This window comes from Apodemus sylvaticus, chromosome 19 (assembly GCF_947179515.1).
Source record: "Apodemus sylvaticus chromosome 19, mApoSyl1.1, whole genome shotgun sequence".
Lineage (NCBI taxonomy): Eukaryota > Metazoa > Chordata > Mammalia > Rodentia > Muridae > Apodemus > Apodemus sylvaticus.
The window spans coordinates 9,159,482-9,179,561 of record NC_067490.1 but is presented as its reverse complement, the minus strand read 5'-3'; the positions used below and the strand labels follow the sequence as shown (position 1 = coordinate 9,179,561).

The 20,080-nt window shown below is 52.5% G+C and overlaps 1 protein-coding gene across 2 annotated transcripts in view; it reads right to left on the bottom strand.

Moving 5' to 3' along the window:
- Positions 1-20,080, bottom strand: part of Pdxk (pyridoxal kinase) — a 28,132-nt gene that overhangs the window by 7,632 nt on the left and 420 nt on the right. Inside the window, exons 2-9 of one of the 2 annotated variants that reach the window (XM_052163411.1) lie at positions 10,234-10,288; positions 8,315-8,419; positions 7,375-7,458; positions 5,773-5,819; positions 3,895-3,980; positions 2,918-2,963; positions 2,222-2,333; positions 1,211-1,347 (exon numbers count right to left, since the gene is read on the bottom strand). In XM_052163411.1, the coding sequence (XP_052019371.1) occupies positions 1,211-1,347; positions 2,222-2,333; positions 2,918-2,963; positions 3,895-3,980; positions 5,773-5,819; positions 7,375-7,458; positions 8,315-8,419; positions 10,234-10,288 (672 nt within the window). The remainder of the gene's footprint in view (positions 1-1,210; positions 1,348-2,221; positions 2,334-2,917; positions 2,964-3,894; positions 3,981-5,772; positions 5,820-7,374; positions 7,459-8,314; positions 8,420-10,233; positions 10,289-20,080) is intronic. The other variant, XM_052163412.1, reaches the window with a different exon arrangement.

The following is a 20,080-nucleotide window of genomic DNA, read 5'->3' as shown; positions in this document are numbered from 1 at the left end:
ATCCAGGCTAAGTGCTGGAAAAAATAGGTGGTGAGAATAATGGAATTTTGGTTTCTTAAGCGCGCGCGCGCGCGCACGCGCGCGCACGCACACACACACACACACACACAGAAACACATGCCACAACACATGTGCACACAGAGAGAAATATTGTGGCCTGGAGAGATGGCTCAGCAGTTAAAAGCACTGACTGCTCTCCTGAAGGTCCTGAGTTCAAATATCAGCAACCACATGGTGGCTCACAACCATCCATAATGAGATCTGACACCTTCTTCTGATGTATCTAATGACAGCCACAGTGTACTTACATATAATAATAAATACATCTTTTAAAAAGAAGGGAGACAGAAATATTGTAAGAATGTGTTTTTGTCTTAACCCCAGGTATGGAATGTGGGCTGGTTCAGAAGGTCTGCAGCAGGTGGCTATGATTTGCCTCAGGCTCTAGCAGAGGTGTGGTTTTACCAGCTGCATATTTTCTCCCATTGTGTGCCTTTTGGAATTCTGGGAACTTTTCAGAGGGTATATAAATAGTAGGGCCAAGGGTCAGGTTAGTGGTTACTGGTTGATCACAGGGGTTGTTTGTGGTTTGTGAGTGGTCATGCTCAAAGAAGAAACAAGAAAGAGATTAAATTCAGCTCTCTCTCTCTCTGTCTCTCTCACACACACACACACATACATACACCTTTATTTTTCATTCTCTCCTCTCCAGTGTTAGGGGGTAAAACCAGGGGGATAAAGAATGCAAACAAGAAGAACACACAAATTAGCAAAGACCAGCTACACAAGTGGCTCTTGGGTCAACAAAGCGGTACCTGGAAGGCTTCATGGGCCCGGGATTTCTGGCTGACTCGGGTGGGAAAGCTAGTTTATATCCTTTAATGTTCTCATTAATTTACTTTTTGCCGTCTGAGGGTCACAGTTCAGGTCGCACACATGCACTGCAGATACAGCCTGACCGCCCTGTGTTCCAACTTTATAATCCAGTCAATGCCTTGGGATTTGCTTCTAGGTCAACACTTCCCAAATATGGGAGGCATGGCAAGAGACTGACAGAGTGGTGTCTGGTCCACGGTCATCATCCCACAGACCCTTGGCTCAGAGCGAGGCCCCACTAACCTGTTCCTCTCTCTGGAGGTTAGAAACATAGTGCTCTATGTCCCCACTAAGAGAGCAGAGGGAATTGGGAGGAGCGAGAGGTCCAACTGACCTTGAGATTCTCGGGGTGTTTGTGTGTCCATGCCAGAAGCATGGCAGCAAAGAGGTCCCCGGTGCCCACGAAGACAGCGTCCACCTTGCGCATCTCCATCCGGATGCGCTGGGTCACCGTGGAGCCGTCAGGCTTCCCTGGGGGAGGACATAAGTCAGGTCACTGAGTGTGAGACTTCTCATCCAGACAAGGGGCACCCCTACAGTAAGAGCCTGTCAGTGCAACTTGTCCCCATATCTCTGAAGTGACAGGAAGGTCAGCACTGCCCATGCCACAGAGGGTCACACAGAGGTGGTGTGGCATCCTGCGGTACCTCGGGGACTCAGGTGGACTGTCATTACCAACCCCCTCTGCCTCCACTGTCCCAAAGAGGAGTGAAACACTGGCCCCTTAGAAGATGAAGTCGGCATGGTGTTACACGCTCAGTGTGCCGGGAACTGCCTGGATGCACTGCTTGTCTCTGTCTGCATGCATGTGTGCGGCACACAGGCATTCAGATACACACATCCTTACACCTTCTGCATCCAGAATGCTCACTGGAGCCAATGGGTGTGAGTCTGTGGCCCAGCTCTGTGCATTGTAACACTGTTCAAACAATTCACTAAAGTGCTGCTTGGATAAGCAGTCACCACAGCCCAACAAGACACCCACACCCTCTGGCCACCTGGGCCACAGAAGTCAGACACAGCTGGCCTCTGAAATAGGCCACCAGTCCATAATATGCCAGGTCACCAGACATGAGAACTTGCCAATTCAGGCACTGCATGGATATCCGAGCATCTGGTTAGTGGGGGTGGGTGAGCTGCTCCTGTCACCAGTGCCCCATCGAGCCCCACCTGAGCCTGCCTTCTGTCTGTCGGACTCTCTGAGGAGCAAGAGGAAACAGCCCCTTGCTGACCCAGCATAATCTTCTTCCTATTGACCCCTAAGCATCCTCTGATGCCCGCATGCCAGGGGCTACGTAAACCAAAGGGCCCAGGAGCATGGAGAGCAGGTGGGGCAGGAACTTACTCATCCTCTGGCTGCCCAGCGCCATCAGGTAGTCGCTGCCCTGTGGGGACGGCAGGTCAGAGCTGGTGATGACCACAGTGTCGGGACCCATACAGTGCAGCAAGTCCATCACCTGCCAGCAGCAAGGGAGAGGTCAGCACACCCACACACTGGGGCTCTTCCTGACGCTCAAGCTTCCCCAGGGGACATGGGGGGCAGGCCCGGGAGGCCACTGTCCTCCTCTCTGGAATTAGAGATTGGGCAGCCAGGCAAGACCAGAATGCTGTGGGCTCCCAGAGAACCTGGGACATTGCAGACACAAGGCCAGGCCTGTGCTCAGCCACCTGCAGTCAGACCATTGAGAGTTGGGAGTGCAGAATATGCGAAAGCTTGGGGGCCACACCCCAACTCCTGAGGACGTGGGAAGCTGGTCATATCCACCAATGAGGAGCGAGATTATCTCCCAGCTGGCTTGCTCGCTTGTTTGTTTGCTGTTTATTTGTTTATTTACTGATTAATTAATTGAGACAAGGTCATGCTATATAGTCCTGGGTGACCTGAACTTGGTATGTAGACCAGGTTGGTCTGAACTCAAAGAGACTTCATTGCATCTTTCTTTTAAGTGCTGTGAGCCATGACACCTGGCTCAGTTACCCACCTCTGAAGACAGGCGTCTGTTTCCTTCCTGAATAGGGCTGTGTGTAAAGTTCTCCTTACCTGGAATGCTTCTTCCTGGCTGTGGATTTTTCTGCCACTCAGCAACCTGGGACACAGACGGGAGGGGTGAGCCGGACCCTACAGCAGAGCCTTCCAGACACCTGACCTACATCCCCACAGGAGCCATCACAGCATCTACTGGCCTAGGAACCTGGCAAGGCCTGAACATATGAGAGGTGGGAGGGTCAAGGGTGAAGTGTGTGATATGGGAAATTGTATACATGGGGATGCTCCAGACAGTGGTGAACCCTATAGAGGACCGTAGTCAGAAACAGCACCTATATGCCCACTGACTTCCACCACAGCTCAGGCAGGTAACCAATATTCAAGGAACTCTGAGGGCTGGAATGACCAACACTCTGCACCTGTCTGCCTCAGCCTCAGCCTGCTGGAAGCAGAGGGCCCTCAAAGAGATGCCATCATTACTTGAGAGGCCCTCAGTTGCTGAATCTGTCAAACCCCTCCCCCCCAGTGGGTGTATACAGAGCTTGCAGGACCCTGCTCATAGGGCAGAGGCCTGTGCCCTGCCCGGCTGGGTAACTGGCAGTGTTTTTTGGAAGCTAGCTCTTAAGGCAATCGTGGCCATGGGCGTTGAGATCTGAGAGAGATTGATCTGTGGCCTGCAGCTCTACCTGCACATTCCCAGCCACACCAGCCCTCAGCTGGACATGTGTAACCTCCACTTTCTCTCCTTGGAGCGTCTCGCCAGCAGGGAGGAACTGCGGGCCAACAGAATCATGGACCAGGAACCAGAGGGAACGAGTGCATGTCATTCCCTAGATGCAATGGGAACCACTCCGGGGTTAGGATCCAGGCTTATAGACCAGGAAGACATGATCAGTGGCCAGGCTTTCTAAGGGCCACCTAGGGGCCTGAGGGGGCAGATATGGGGCTGCCAGGGGCACATGAGTGGGCTAGCCTGGGACTCTGCAGGGCTCCCTGGGACATCTGGTGTTTCTGAGATTATGGTCACTTACTCAGCCTCGAACTGGTTGGGAGTGATGATGTCAGCCACCGGAACCACTTTGTCCCTGTACACGGGAAGGAGGTCCTGGGGGACATACTGGAGAGACAGGAGACAGACGAGGAGGTTCACTCACACAGAAGGAGTCCAGCGGGGAACAATCCCAATGCCTGAATCCTCAGGGGAGACCTGGCATTGCCACCATGAGGAAATACACAACCGAGGACCCACAGACCTGAGTCGGGGTGACAAGGACAGAGAAGGGTGCCACCAAGGAAGAGAAGGACCTGGACAGGAGGGGAAGGCCTCAGCTCATCAGACCCACAAAGGGAGGAAGGGAGATAGGGAGCTAAGACACAGGACCACACAGGGTGACTTAGGTGACACCAGGCCCTCAGGCCCTGCCAGCTTGGACTGGGGCCCACCTGGCTCTGGTAGCCTGAGACCTGGGGTGTCTCATCAACACGTAAGACATGCCTGATCATCTCCTTGTTGATTTAAGGTATCAATGAAGCATCTCACAGTTCAGTACCTCTCCCCCAAACCCCATATGGGTTATTACTCTGTAGTCCAGGCTAGAACTCATAGCAACCTTCCTATTTCTTCCCAAGTACCAGGGTTACAGGTGTGACTTACAAAGGCCAGCTCAGAACTGTCTTTACCCTTTGTTCATTATTACTTCCATGCCGAGGATAGACCCAGGGCCTTGTGCCTGTTGGGCAAGCATGGCCTACTATTCCAAGCTCCTTTTTAATAATTTGGATTCAGGCTAGCCTTGAACTTGTATGGAGGGACTGATGGCTCCAGCCACGTGGGTAGCAGAGCATGGCCTGGTCAGACATCAATTAGAGGAGAGGCCCTTGGACTCATGAAGGCTCATTGTTCCAGGGTAGGGTAATGCCAGGTCAGGGAAGTAGGAGTGGGTGGGTTAGTGAGCAGGGGGAGGGGGGATGTGATAGGAGGGTTTCAGAGAGGTGGGGAACAAGGAAATGGGATAGCATTTGAAATGTAAATAAAGAAAATATCTAATAAAAATGTAAAAAAATAATCATACTAGGGGTTTTTAAATGTTGCTAAACCTCTACAGAAAAAAAGGACATGGCTGGCCAGAAAAACCAAACCAAACCAAACCAAAACAAAACAAAATGTGGATTTAGGCTAGCCTCGAACTTGCTCTCTTTCCACCTCAGCCCCACAAGTAACTAAGATGGCAGATGCCCACTGTCTGGTTCCTGATATCCAAGTCCCACGTGACAGGGAAATAACTTTTTGATCCCATGATGCTTTGCAGCACTGGTGTGTGGTCCAGGGTTCTAATTTCTGCCCTTCCAGTTAACCTGGAGGCCCAAGGTCCTACCCAGAGGGACACCTGCTGACTGGCACAAACTGGAAAAGAGCTAAAGAGAGATGTGGCCACCTGCACATTGCAACCCCTAGACTCAGGTCTGATCATGGAACTGAAAATGTTCTTACATAACTGTGTTTGGTGGCTGGCACACATCTCGGTGGCAGAGTATGTGACTAGTATGTGAGAGGCCATGGGCCTGACCCTCAAGATGTCTTTCCTGGACAGAGGAGTACTGTCCTGCAGTTAAGTGTAAATGGCTACCCCTCCTCCCTACTAAAGCCTCCAACAAGGTTTCAGGGAAAGCTATCTACAACAGGAGAAACTCACAGGACATTAGCGTCAGTGCCCACACCTGGAGGTTTACTGAACAGCTCGCCCACTGCTGACAGACTGTCTATGGCTGCCATGGGACACGTGGGTAGTCTACGCAGACACAGATGGTACACACCGGCCTGTATGGGGGCCACACTGGTTTCCCTGGGAAGGGGACCCTCCCTTGGTTCATAGCAGATGACACGTGAACAGCAGTGTGAGTCCACTCACCATGGAGCCTTCCCCGTTCCACTTGTCGCCCATCACAGGGTCACACACTGTGGGGACAGAACATCTGGTCAGCAGCTGCTGTGGCTTGCAACCACAGATGTGCGCGCTGTCTGCTTTTTCTTTTCTTTTGTTGTTTGAGATGGGGTCTCAGTGTGTAGCCCAGGATAGCCTCAGACCTGCAATCCTCCTGCCTCAGCCGTCTTCCCACGGAACTGAGAATACAGGCGTGCAAACACTATGCCCACCTCCACACCCAACTGCTTCTCTGAACTGACAGACAGGTTTCCATAGTGACCGCAGTACTTCACGTTCACATTGGCAATGCAGGGCTGTGAGCTCCCCACATCCTCGCCAACACTTGCGGTTCCTGTTTCGCTGCTGCTTTTACGTGTTTGCATTATACTATCCTACATGGTGCAAGGGTCTCATTTTACTTTTAAGCTTGATTTGATGTGTATGAGTGTGTGCCTGCATGTGTGTGCAGCTGTACCTACATGTGTGTACATGCAGCATGTGTGCAGATGCCCAGGAGGTCACAAGAACATGAGATCACCTGAAATGGGACTTACAGGCAGCTATGACCCACTGGAGTGTGTACTTGGACCTGACCTCTGGGTGTTCTGCAAGAGGAGTCTGTGCTCTTGACTGTTGACAAGGTCTCATTCTGCCCTGGCTGGCTTTGAACTCACTCTGTAGCTGGGATGACCCTGAACTTTGGACACTCTGAGTACTGGGTCCACAGGTGTAGACCTCCACATCCAGTGTCTGTGGTCCTAGGGATGAAGCCCGGGGTTTCATGTGTGCTGAGCCCCATCCAGGGCTCTACCGACCGAGCCACATCCCTGGTCCCTCCATCTTTAAAAAACCATTACAGTGCATATGGTTACACAGAACAATGTCTTCTCTAGAAACTTGCACTTTTCTCCTGAGACACTTAGGCCCTTGAGGTAATTTCACATTTAATTTACCATTGTTCACCCATCTGTCTCAAGAACACTTTTCCTCATGTCACCTGGACTGGCATCGTGCCCTCCCCCTGGCCTGCCTGAGTCTCACAGTATTGTCCCAGGTTAACACACATTCCCTTTGGTTCACCGTCCACTGCATGGACAGAGCGGTGGGCTATTGTTCTTTGGGGGCAGGTCCACTGTGCACACCTGGGAGACTGGCACTGTCTCTGCTCCATGTCACACAGACACCTGGTAACACTGTCTCTGCTCCATGTCACACATGAACCCTTGTTATCTGGTAGTCAGGATCGTGTCACCCAAGCTATGCAGACAAACTGGATATGATATCTGCACCTTGTCACCACCCCCACAACAGTTTACCCTGCATGGTGTATCTAGCCAACTCAACCCCTTTAAGATCACTCTTGCATCTTGGGCCACTCAGAGGCCTTCATCCATAATTAACCCCTTCCCTTCTCATGCCCTCCATGTGAAACCCTAGTCTCACCTTGAAAAACATCCCAATCTTCCTGATGAGCTAGCCCACAAGGCTTCTCCTTAGAGGTCTCATGAGTCAAATAACTAATAGATAGAAGCTAATCGAGGAAAAATATTCCCTTCCCTAATAGGCGCAGCATGACGGGGCACTAACCATACACAAGCCGAGAGTTCTGTTTCTTCAGCTCCTGCACAATGTCCACCACCATGGCCAGGAAGGACTTGTCTCTCGTGTAACCTTGGGAGGGAAAATTCAGGTTTATCCACTCAAAACAGGGCACACTGACCTACAGGACATCTGCCATCACAAGTACCATTAAATCAAACAGTCATCTGTTCAGGGACAGCTAGATGCTGCGACTAGGGGACTACAGTACGTTCCCAAAGGTCTGTACTTATGAACAGGAAGAAAGCAAGATCCCAGATGTACGTGAGTTTTGATTGATGGGATGAGGAGCTGATGGTTGGGAGGACAGATAACTGACAGGTAACTAAACTTTCAAAAAAAGTATTATTCCAATAAACATTTATTTTGCGTCTGTGTGTGTGCCTGAGTGTATGTCCTTGTACCACATGTAGGCACGCGCCCCGAGAAGTCAGGAGATGGTGTCAAAACTCCTGGAGCCGGAGTTAAGAGTGGTCTTGAGCTATTATGTGTGTGCTAGGAACTGACCGTGGGACCTGACTCTGCAAGAGTGGTCGGTAAGCAAGCTCAGCCACAGAGCCATCTCTTAGCTTGTAAAGCTAGGTTGGGGACTGCTGGAACCTACACTGTAGAAAGACCTTCACACCCAGGCTGTGGCACCACATGTGTGCAATTGTGTAAACTTGCGCACATAAACACACAGCATAATAGGTAAATAGGTAGTAAAGACAATCAGAAATGTAACAGTTGACTTTGGGTAGCAGTATTTCACCCTCACCCTGGGGCGGGGTAGGGCTGGGGGATGCAGAACTAAAAGCAGCTCTGGACAGTGCTGGTGACTAAACATCCCAAGACCCTCTCTGTGAAGGAGGCAGGAGCCAGGTTACCCAGCGAGGGCAATCTGAGCCCACCCCTGTCCCCAGCAGGATGGGGACCCTGGGACACTCACCAGTGAGCACGTAGTCATACTTATTGACGCTGTTGGCCTTGAGACCCTCATAGAGCTCATGCAGCTCCTGGGACGTCAGCACCTGCCCCTTCCAATGGGCATAGCCTGCAGACAGGAGACACACTGAGTGTGGATGGGGGAGCCCGGGCTGCCCTGGTGGCCATCTCAGCTGATGACAGCCACCTCCCCTCCTTGAGGAGACCCAGTGAGCTGGCCTTCTGAGGGCTAGCCTTAGCCTCAGACTGGATACTCTGGGCCCAGTGCCTCAGTGTGATCCCAATACCCAAGACAACCCTGTTCCTACACTGCGGGGGCTGAACGCTGGTCTCCACCCTCCCAAGCCTATCAAATCAATCCAGGGCAGTGGGGACTCGGTGCCCCAGAAGATGGGACATGGATAGATCACGGGCACACAGCTGTTTGTTGCTCTATTCAACAGGGCATCTCAGGGCGGCCCACCCAGTCCCTACCCCTAAGCCCAGTCTGGTTCCCAGTCTCCTCTGTGTTTCTAGCCACCAAAGCCAACTTGCTGGGTCACTGTCACCTGGTAGGTGTGGACTCATCTGTCCCTTCCCGCTATTTCTCTCACACACACACAAATTAAATCCCTGCCAAAACAAGTCAAGGGTCAAATCCTAGCAAGAGACAAACAAGCATGAACAAGAATCAGGTCTAGCCCGGACATACAGCCTGATCTTCTGCCTGATGTGGCCAAGATCCAAGGCCTCTGGGACCTTTGTGAGATGCAGGACACGTGGGTACCCACTATACAGAAATATAGAGGGCAGGTGAGGCCAACCACTGACACCCTGAATTACACTAAAGCAAATTATGTTTGTTCAGTGTCTCAGGTGGTACCCAGGGAGCACCAGCTGGAGCACGGCATGAGCGTGATCCCCACAGCGTGGCAGTGATCCCAGAGCCCAGAATGATGGTGATCCCACACAGCATGCTCCTCAGAACTAAACTCAACCCTGCTGCTCAGCATCCAAGCCATCTCATGTGAACAGGAATAAGAAATAGTCCTCAGAGCAGCAGTCAGAGTCCGTGGGGCCATGCAGTTCACTGGAGGCGCTGGGCCATCTGGGACTTCAAATGCTTGGGCACTGGAACTGAGCAGCCCCCGACCATGGATGCCCACTGTCAGCCCCTAGCTGAGGCTCCTCTCTTCCTCCCTGTTTAAAACCCATTACACTCAGAAGTGTGGTCAATCCTCTGAGACTTTGCATCCTGCTGGTGACCAGCTGGGCTGCTCTGGGACACTTTGAGCTCCCAAAGTTCCCTTTGTGTTCAGAACAAATGTCAGGGCAGGCACTATTAACCACCCGAATGGCTTTGTTCTCCTGCCAGCACAGAGAGCAGGGAGAGCTAAACTCACCATGGACTCCAGAGGCCGCAGGTCAGGGCTGTGCGGAGCACACATTCACAGGAAACAATTCAAGGGGCTTCCAAGGACAGTTCCCTTTAGCAATGAGCAGTGCTGTCTTTGGGTCCCCAGAACACACACACACACACACACACACACACACACGCACACACACCCTTCCCCTGGTGCTGGTGCTCTCCTATGCACAAGGTATTGGCACAGTGGAGAAGCACACAGGCTTGCAGGTCACCAGCTGACTACAGGAGCACACAGCAGCACCCTCTGGGATTCACCTGCTCAGCCTCCCCACCACAGCAGGGGCCATGGCTGCCAGCTTAGCAGAGGAGGAGGCTGAGGCAAAGAGAGGGGTTCCCTCCTGTCAGCTCCAGAACAGTGGGCGTGTGTGTTAGGGTGTGCCCTGCACAGAGCGGCCCTTCTGGGATCCACTCCCCCCAACCCCCCACCCCCCACATCAAGGAGTGGGGTCTACTCCCCCAGGGCCAGATTACAGGCCAAGTTCAGGTCCTCCAGGACAACCACCTTGAAGTCCTACCTGTGTGGTTTGAAAACTGCACAGAGTTCACAGCATCAACCTCAAATCCCAAAACCTGCAGGACAAGCAGAAGAGTGTGACAGTGCCCGCCTGTGACCCCTCTAGAACCCAGAGCAGGGGTCCCCTCCATGACTAGAGTCCCAACTTGAGGAGGGTAACAAGGAGACCAGCCAGGTGGTAGAGATCCCCAGATAGGAGGACCCCCAGGGTGGGGACACAAGGCCCTGCCCAAGCTGGCTAGATGTTTGCATTTCAGGGCCACACTGCCTGAGCACGGGCCTCCTCTGTTCACTCAGAAAAGTTGTCTAAAAGGCCAGGGTGGAGACGCCCCTCCCCCTTGCTTGCATGCACTAAAGCGTCACCAAAAACGTCACTGGTGGTCAGAGAAAGCCCCTGCAAGTACCTGTCTGTCAGATTAGGGCCGTGTTAGTTCCCACTCCACTCCACCCCACCCCATCCCCAAGGGTGTAAGCGCCAGAACCAGCTGGGCAGGTCAACTTAAACCAGCCTCCACCATGCCAGCCAGCAAAGTCTTCCTCCTTCCTTATCAAGCAGAGAAAGAAGGTCTCATGTCAGGGCCGAGGTCCCCACGATTAACCACATTTATTGAGTAGCTTGCCGATCCAAATGGCTTCTCATAGCTCTTATGAGAGTCATCCAGATGGGACAGATGGGGCTCCTGAGAGGCCGCGGCCGGAGGCTGAGGCTCTGTGTGGTCAATTGTTCATCCTCAGCACACAGAGCAGCTCAGGGGACCAAATTAAAGCTGTGGCCCTCAGATGATACCTAAAGCCATCACTGCGAGCAAAAGGTTTTCATTTTAAAATAAGAGGCCAGGCTGGTGCATTTACACAGTCAATAAAGTGCTCTCTGTGTGAGCCAGAGGACCTGAATTCAATCTCCATAACACACACAGTTCTAGTTTGTGGTTTGCAGGGCCACACGCCCTTAATCCCAACCTTTGGGAGGCAGAGGAAGACAGATGTCTGAGTTCGAGGCTAGCCTGGTCTACCAAGAGAGCTCTAGGATATCCAGGGCTACACAGAGAAACCCTGTCTGGAAAAACAAAAACAAAACAAAGAAGCCTAGTGTCGACGTGTTGGCCCACAATTCCAGTACTGGGAAGGAGTCCTGGGCTCTGTGGCCAGCAGGCCTAGCCTACTTGGTGAATTTCAGGCTGGTTAGAGACCCTGTCTCAAAAAACAAGGAAGGGGGGCTGGTGAGATGGCTCAGCAGGTAAGAGCACTGACTGTTCTCCTGAAGGTCCGAGTTCAAATCCCAGCAACCACATGGTGGCTCACAACCATCCATAATGAGATCCAACGCCCTCTTCTGGTGTGTCTGAAGACAGCTACAGTGTACTTAGATATAATAATCCTCTGCCTCTGGAGTGCTGGCCTCTGCAGCAATGCTTCAAAATCTTTAGGCCAGAGCAAGGACTGTGCCTCACAGGAACAGGTGGAGGGGAGGGGGAAGACTCCGGGAGACTCTTCTGGAGTCTGCCGGCACACACTGGTTGAGTGAGTGTGCACACACAGACATGGCTACAGAATCAGACACCAATAAGTAGACCAATCCTTTTTAAGGGTAAACAGCTGGAGAATGGCCCTCAGAGTTGATCTCCCCACGCACACAGGCACCCACACAAATAGGGACCCTTCCTCTACACATTAAAATGAAAGGGGCAAAGAATTCTGTCTTCTTTTGGCCCAGACAAACCAGAAGCCGCTTTCAGGCATGCCCCGTGTGACGCAGAGCTAGAGTTTTGGCCTCTAGCTTCTTCTACTTCTCTGCCTCCTCACACTTAGCAGCTTTTGGGTGGTCTGCCTGCCAGAGGATCTCCCTTTCTTTCACAACCCCCCAGACATACCAATCCCCCTTCATCCCTAGAACCAGCCTTCCCCTTAGTCTAGGTCCCCATCCCAAGAAAAACCTCGTCCAAAATCCACTCTATAGCAATGGCAAGCCAGGACCACTGAAGAAGACCCCGAGGCAATGCACCCCATAATGCAGATACCACCTATAGAAAGAAGGGTCCTAAAGAGGGCGTGGAGCCAGGAGCCCAGGGTGAGGAGGAACCGGCCATGACTCTGTGGCGTACAGAGATAGGAGCCGAACCCTAGAGGGACAGAGGTCAAGAGTTTGAAAGCCTCATAAGACCTTTGCCAGAAAGAACTCCAATGTAAACAGAGAGCTGAGGACTCCCCTGCCCCCACCAGAACTCCAGGACATCTGAACAAAGCAGCCCTGTGAATCTGACCCACGGGCAGCAGAGGGGAGAGGTGGCAGTGACCCTGGAGTGACAGAAAACAGGACCCTTCATAACATGCTTTTAGAACCCCAGATGTGGGGTTGGTGAGATGGCTCAGTGCTTAAGAACACTGGCTGCTCTTCCTCCTGTGTCCAATTCTCATCATCCACCTAGTGGCTCATGACCAGCTATCTATAAAGGGTAACGCCCTCTTCTGGCATGTAAGTGTACAGACAGACAGAGCATCCCTATATTTAAAAAAAAAAATCCACGTAAGTAAACAAATTGCAAAAACAAAAATCTATAACGAAGAGATGGCTCCGTGTTTAAGGAGACTGACTGCTCCTCCAGAGGACCCATTCAAATCCCAGCATGCACGTGCCAGCCTCACACCTGTCCTCAACTCCTCGATCTGACACTCTTAACATGAACATACAAACAACACACCAAGGCACAAGAAGAAAACAAACAAAATAACACCACACCCAGTATATACAAAGTGGCCTGGCTCACCTGCAGAACCGCACAGACAAGGCAAGACAGCCTAGGGGACAGCAAAACAGGGCAGAAAGAAGGAGAGCCCAGGCGGACGAGCAACAGATATAAGAGACAAGCCCTGGGCTGGGCAGCACCAGGAGAATGACTGCCCTGGAGGGGAATGGGGTGGGTGTTAGTGCTGGGTGCTGGCAACACGCCGCACACTGTGTGGTGGTGTTTGCTTTTGTGCTAAGCCACTGAGCTCAAGTGCTTACGGTTTGCATCCAGATACTCAGCCCTGAGTTAAGCCCGCATTACCACTAGAGCAACGTGACAGAAATTAGCAGTGGTTTTAACCCAGAAATGTAAAAATGGCAGATCCGCTCGCCTATCTGTTCCAGACTTCTGTGCACCGATATAGCTTCCAGCGTCTCAAATCCCTTAAAATTCTAATCGACTGTGATGGGCCAGGCTGGAAAGCGATGATGACACGCGTCCAGGAATCCCTGCCAAGCTATCCTGCACCACTGTGTTGATAATTAATCCTTCAGAGCGGGCACACGGATCTGGGAAAGAACTCGCTATTTCTGCTTCGGAATGATGGCTCTGAGCCACTACGGTAGCATTTCCCATTTCAAATATGACTGTCAAAAGTGGTGTATTAATCGGTATTTCATACACTAGTTTCAACATGTCCAGAGTCCGCCTCCCAAAGTACATATACAAAGCTTAGCCATCCTCAGCTGACAAGGTGAGGACAGGGACCTTGTTTCCAGGTGGGGACTCTCTCAGCTCAAATCCATCCTCTGGGAGGCTACGTCTGGGCTGAGCTCACTTCCCGGCAAAGTAGTGCCTCTTGGCTGAGTGCTTTCAACAGGACAGATAGAGTAGGAGCGGAGGGTGGGAGACAGGGTGACTCTATCCACTGGCCCACTGGTCACCTCTTCCCTAGAAGCACTTTGTGTATGGGGGGGGGGGGTAGTTGTTTTGAGACAGTATTTCTCTTTGTACCCCAGCATGGCCCCGAACTCAGAAATCCACTTGCCTCTGCCTCTGGAGTGCTGGCCTCTGTAGGATTGCTTCAAAACCTGATGGGATTTGAGGGGGCTCTGGCTTCCCCCACATCTCCATAGAATCTGAGCCCATTCATGAGCATCCACTACCAAACTTACATCCACTACACAAGGCATGAACGTCTCAGCCAAGATGTATACTAGAAAAAGCGCCTATTATTACAAAACGCAGTGGAGACACAGCTCCAGCAGATGGAGGTCTGGCTGACCTCATAAGCAGTGACTAGTGCTGGAGACAGGCAGGTACCGAGAGACAGCTGTGCTGGGAACCACATCTGGCTGAGGTGCTGCTTAGGTCACCTGAAGAGTGTCCAGCAGGAGGCAGGGCTTCCAGAACTGCTGAGGGTTGACTCTGGGCAAACAGGACAGCGTTATTCCCTGGAGAAGCTTCAGACTGTCCCCCGGGGTAAAGTACCCCACCACAGCCTGTTATACTTCCTCCCTCCCACTGTCGGGAGTGCAAAAGGCACCCAGGAAACTGAAGGTCAAAACACAATGCAGGAAGCCTGCCTTCCATACTTCCTGCTGCCCTTAGCTGCCAGACCAGGCTCCTCCCCTTATCCCTCTTGCAAACCACAGACTCAGACCCCGCCCCCATCCCGCCCCCTCCTCGCCAGCAGTGACGCGTGTGCTGTGCTGGGGTGGCTGCCACCCACATGTGATGCACATCCCCAGGGCCTCTCGCCCGCCCCCACCGCTGCATCACCAAGCCTCCAGCGAAAAGGCTCAGGCAGCCTGAAGCCACGCAGCCAGATGTGGCACATTTAGAGCAACAGCTCAGCTAATCTCTTCCAAGGGAGGCAGAGCTGCTCAGCACAGCGGGAGCGGGGTGAGCTCTGGAATATTCCAGTGTGGTTCTTCCACAGGCATCTCCGGACAGAGGGGCGAGGGCAGGCTGAGCCTCACAGGCGATTCCAGCCCTGGACACTTAGTCCCGGGCTGCTGCCTAAGCCTCTCACAGATGGAATCAGCGAGCAGGCCAGGCAAGCATCTCGGGACTGTTGTCATCCTGAGCATTGTAACAGTCAAAAGTCACACGTCCCTTCCTGCCTCCCACCACAGGTCTCTCATCAGCCTTCCCACTCGGGCAGACCACACCCTCTGCTCTCGGTGGCACACGCCTGTAATCCCAGCACTCTGGGAGGCAGAAGCAGGCGGATTTCTGAGTTCTAGGCCAGCCTGGTCTACAGAGTGAGTTCCAGAACAGCCAGGGCTATACAGAGAAACCTTGTCTCGAAAAAAACCAAATCCAAAAAACAAACAAACAAACAAACAAACAAACAATAATCTAAAAAGAGAATATGATGGAAAATCATGGTGCCAGGAAGGCTCTGCAGACACACAGGACTCAGGAAGCCCACGGTACATACGTATGTGCATTCCTGTGTGTGCTCACATATGTATACATATATGTATACATGTATACACACCCACACCCACTCACACCCTTGAGATATTAAAGCTTCCCTCTTGCCTCTTACAGGAGGAAGTGGGTTAGAGGTATTCCTGGGAATATTTACTCATGTATGAGAAAGGCCCGTGGCTCTACCCACAGAAGTACTTAACAAGGGTATTGGGAAGCTGGCCGTGGTGGTACACATCACTAATCCCCACACTGGGGGTAAGTGATCTGTGACTTTCAGGTCAGTCAGGCCTACACAAGACATTGTCTTTGACAGGGTTTCTCTGTGTAGCTCTGGCTGTCCTGGAACTCACTCTGTAGAGCAGGCTGGCCTCGAACTCAGAGTTCGCCTGCCTCTGCCTCCCAAGTGCTGGAATTAAAGGTGTGTACCACCAGTGCCTTTCTTTGAGACATTGTTTTAAAGGGGAGGGAAGAGAGGATTAGGGCAGCACTCAGTGCTCGAGCTTAACACTCCCAAGACTTCACCCTGCCCTTCCCTGCCCACCCTACAGACTAGAGCCTGGCCCGGGCCCAGAAGCAGAAATGGACACGGGGGCAAGGTTCTGCTGCCTCCCTGGAGGGTTTGTTTATCCTGGCTGCTTGTGGGAGACAGGGTGAGCCTGGGAGACTCTGCGGGGAGCACTGGGGAGCCAGGGCTGATGGTCCACATGTGTGAGTCTGTGACACATGGCAGAAGCTAGAGGGAGCTCCCCAGCCACAGGCACAGGCCAGGCCCAGCACCAGGACTCCAGCTAGAAGTCCCAGTACCAGCTCATCAACAGCTTGGCACAGGTCTGCAGGGGAGGCCCAGAAACATCCCCAGCCACTCGCCTGGCATGAATGGACAAGCCACCTGATACTGCAACCTGTGATGTCAGTCCCTGGAGGCTCCCTCAGCCAGGAAGCCATCTAGGATTAGCCCTGGGACAAACTTCAGTGTCCCAGCCCAAGGCTACATCCTCCCCTATCTAACTCTGCTTCCCCAGATTCAGTAATGTGAATGAGATCTGCACTTCAGGTCGTGCAGTGAGAATGCACACACCCTGTCTCCACTGAGCACAGCTTCGGACTTGAAACAGCTTCTCAGAGACTGGAGAGCGCTGGCCTCAGTCTACCACAGACAATGCCAGCGCCAGCCCCACAGTGCTCACCGAGGTTCTCCATGTTGGAGTGTCCTCCTTCTCCATCTCTGCTTCTCCCTGTCCCAGGCTGCAGCGGTGTGGTGAGCAGCCAAGAGTCCACGTGGGCCAGGACGGAGTCCCCAGGTCCTTAAGCACCTCTCGAGAGGGAAGAGCCCCCTCCCCTGACCCTTACCTGCTGCAGAACTCTGGAGAACTGGCCCTGCACCTCCAATGGGTGGCATGGTAGAGCATGTCCTAGATGTGGGGGTTGCAGGTGAGCCAACCCTGAGGGCATGAGCACAGGAGAGCAGGTCCTGTCTCTTGTCTGCTAAGCAGTGGCATGGATGAGGGGAGATATGCTGTGGTGGTATGAATACAGTTCCCCCCGCACCCCCAGATTCATGTGTATCAATGCTTGCCCCACAGGAAGTGGTGCTATTAGGAAGTGTGGTCCTTTTGAATGGATTAGATGACGCCTTGTTGGAGCAAATGTGTCACTGCCCTGCATGGACTTTGAGGTCTCCTAGTGCTGCTCAAGCGCCACCCAGTGCAAAAGAGCGCCCCCTCCTGGCTGCCTGAGGAATACAGTCTCCTGCTGCTGCCTTCAGATGAAGATGTAGAACTCTCACGCTCTTCCAGCACTATGCCCACCTGGATGCTGCCATGCTCTCACGTGGATGATAACAGACTGAACGTTTGAACCTGTAAGCCAGCCCCAATTAAATGTCATCTTTATAAGAGTTGCCTTGGTCGGCCAGGCAGTGGTGGCACACGCCTTTAATCCCAGCACTTGGGAGGCAGAGGCAGGCGGATTTCTGAGTTCTGAGGCCAGCCTCGTCTACAGAGTGAGTTCCAGGGCAACCAGGGCTACACAGAGAAACCCTGTATCAGAAAAAAAAAAAAAAAAGAGTTGCCTTGGTCACGGTGTCTGCTCACTGCAGTAAAACCCTAAGACAAGCAGTTTTATATGTTTTCTCTCTTTATCGTTTTTTTTGTTTTTTTGTTTTGTTTTGTTTTTTGCCGTTGAGACCATGCAGCAATTATTTACCCATGTTATGGTAGGATACGTACTTAACTGACATTTCTTTTAGAATTTTTATAGTCTTATTTTTATTTAATGCTTATTATCTTAATCACAACTGAAATGATTTTAGCGCAAGATAGTGTACAGGGTTTAACTCTATGACTGTATGCCTGTTAGCCACTAACAAGATCAAGAGGTAGAGAACTCTCCGCTCTTCCAGCACCATGCCTGTCTGGACGCTACCATGCTTCCCCTCATGATGACAATAGACTGAACCTCTGAACCTGTAAGCCATCCCCAATGAAATGTTTTCTAAGGGTTGCCTTAGACATGCTGTCCCCTCACAGCAATGTAACCCTAACTAAGTAAGACATGTCCTCCTTCCATGCCTTGTCCCCTGCCACCTATGACAGGCGGGAGAGCTGGTCCCAGGGTCATGAAAGTAAAAGAAGTGGCCCTGTATCCCATGGGCTGTACCACTCAGGAGACTGGGTCCTGCACCTTGCTGGGCAGCAGGGTGGACAGAGCAGGGTGGACAGAGCAGGGTGGACAGAGCTGGCTCTGGTTGCAGGTGAGCCAGTGCCTGAGAACAGAAGAGCTAACCACGCCCCTCACCTGCTCCACTCTAGGAGAGAGCCAGCCCTGCATCTCTCCTGGCCAGCACAATAGAGCCATCGCTAAAGGCATGGGAGCCCTGTTCCTTGCTGGCTGCTCTATCGGATGGGCCAGCCAGGACAGGGCCAAATAGCTCGCCTCTGTGACGTGGGTATAGTGGGCTGACCAGCTCAGATACCTCTCAGACCCAGATCCAGGGCTTTGATCTGGCCCGCTCCAGCAAATACCCCATCAATGGAGCGTGTGAAGGAACCGGTTCCAGATCAAAACTACAGGATCTCCTCAACACAGGGCAACAATAGGCAATCTGAGGGGAGTCCCAGTGAGGTTCCAGTATTGCTGATGTAGCAGAAGCCAGAGGTGTACCAGGCTGACTGGTTGCAATGAACATTTGCAAGCAAAGAAGTGTGGGCATAATAGAGATATACTGTGGTATACACTACAGCTTCCACAACAAGATATTTTGGGAGGAGGCTGAAAGGGTGGAGGGCGCGTACAGGGGGAGGGAGAGATGAGTGGGATTGGGGTACATGATGAGAAATATGCAAAGAGCCAATAAAAGGGGAGGAGAAGGAATGAGGGAAAGATGGGGGATCTCCTCCCTTGAGCAGTTGGAACCCCATATCTTCAGCCTGAATAAGGACACTGAGCCCTTGGTACAGATGAGAGGACAGAGGACTGGGGGACCCAGGGACAGTGTGGTAGGTGAAGGAAGAGCACCAGGAAGTGAAATAGGCAAGAAAGGCAAGACCCAGGGCCTCAGAGGCCTGCACGCCTCTGCCCAAGGTGAGTGGAATGCATGAGGCTCAGGGAGCAGTGGCTAAGCGCAGGAAGCACCAGACTGGTGCATTCTGGGTAGAATCAGAATGGGTACACTAGACAGTGTGTGTGAGGCACTGCTTATCGACCAACAGAGAGGGACTCAAACACTCAGCAACTGCCCTCGTCTAAGGACTTTGATTTCCTATGCTGTATAATAACAATCAATTGCTCTATTTGTCTAGCAAGCATGCTTGATTCAGGGCAGTCCTCGACTGTCCTTAGATGCAGTTCTGGCCACCTGTCTTCCTTCCATGTCCTTCCTGCAGGTCTAGGGTAGCCAGCTGCTCCTTCCTAATGTCCCTCGGGGGTCAATACAGTGGCTGGACATGAGCTGGAGGGATGCAGGGACCTGCCACCTTGATCAGTGACCAGCCAAAAAGATACATTTCAGGAGGCCACCACCTTGCTGGCCAGGCCAGCCTAATCTTCCTGCTGGACCGGCAAGGCAAGACAGCGCCAGTCAGCCTGCCAGTCAGCCTGACGTTGCCTCTGGTCCCCATGCTCATGCCCACTATACCCTGATTCCCTCCAAGGGCAACCAGTCAGAAGCAGGAAGCACCACCTGCCAGAAATGATCAGTGACAGCCTCATTCGATATATACCTCACAGGAAAGAGGCTCTGGGAAGACGACAAGGCTACAGCCCGTCTAACAGGTTGCTTCCAAAGCCAAACTCAGCAAACTGTGCTGTCTCTTAGGAACAGAAGCAAGCGTGCAGAAGGTGCAGGGAGGTTCCAACCCAGCTCAGCTGATAACAAACCACTTCAAGAGTGGTCGGACCCAAGCGTGGCCCAGCCACCTCCTTGGTCCAAGCAGAACCTGGATTTCAGCAGAGAGTAAGCAATCACTAGCCAATGTGTCTACCAAGAGGCTATCCGCTCTCCCGCTGGAAAGGATCCTCCCAGCTCAGCATTTCAACGCTTCGGGAAGCCCCCGCCCACTGCCGGCCAGACAGCCGGAAGCAACAGGGACCCTCAGGGACTACCGAGTGTGCCACAGCCGGGCTGGGGGCTAGGTGCCAACTGCACCACTCCACTGTAGGCTCCCCAGGGTACTCCACGCC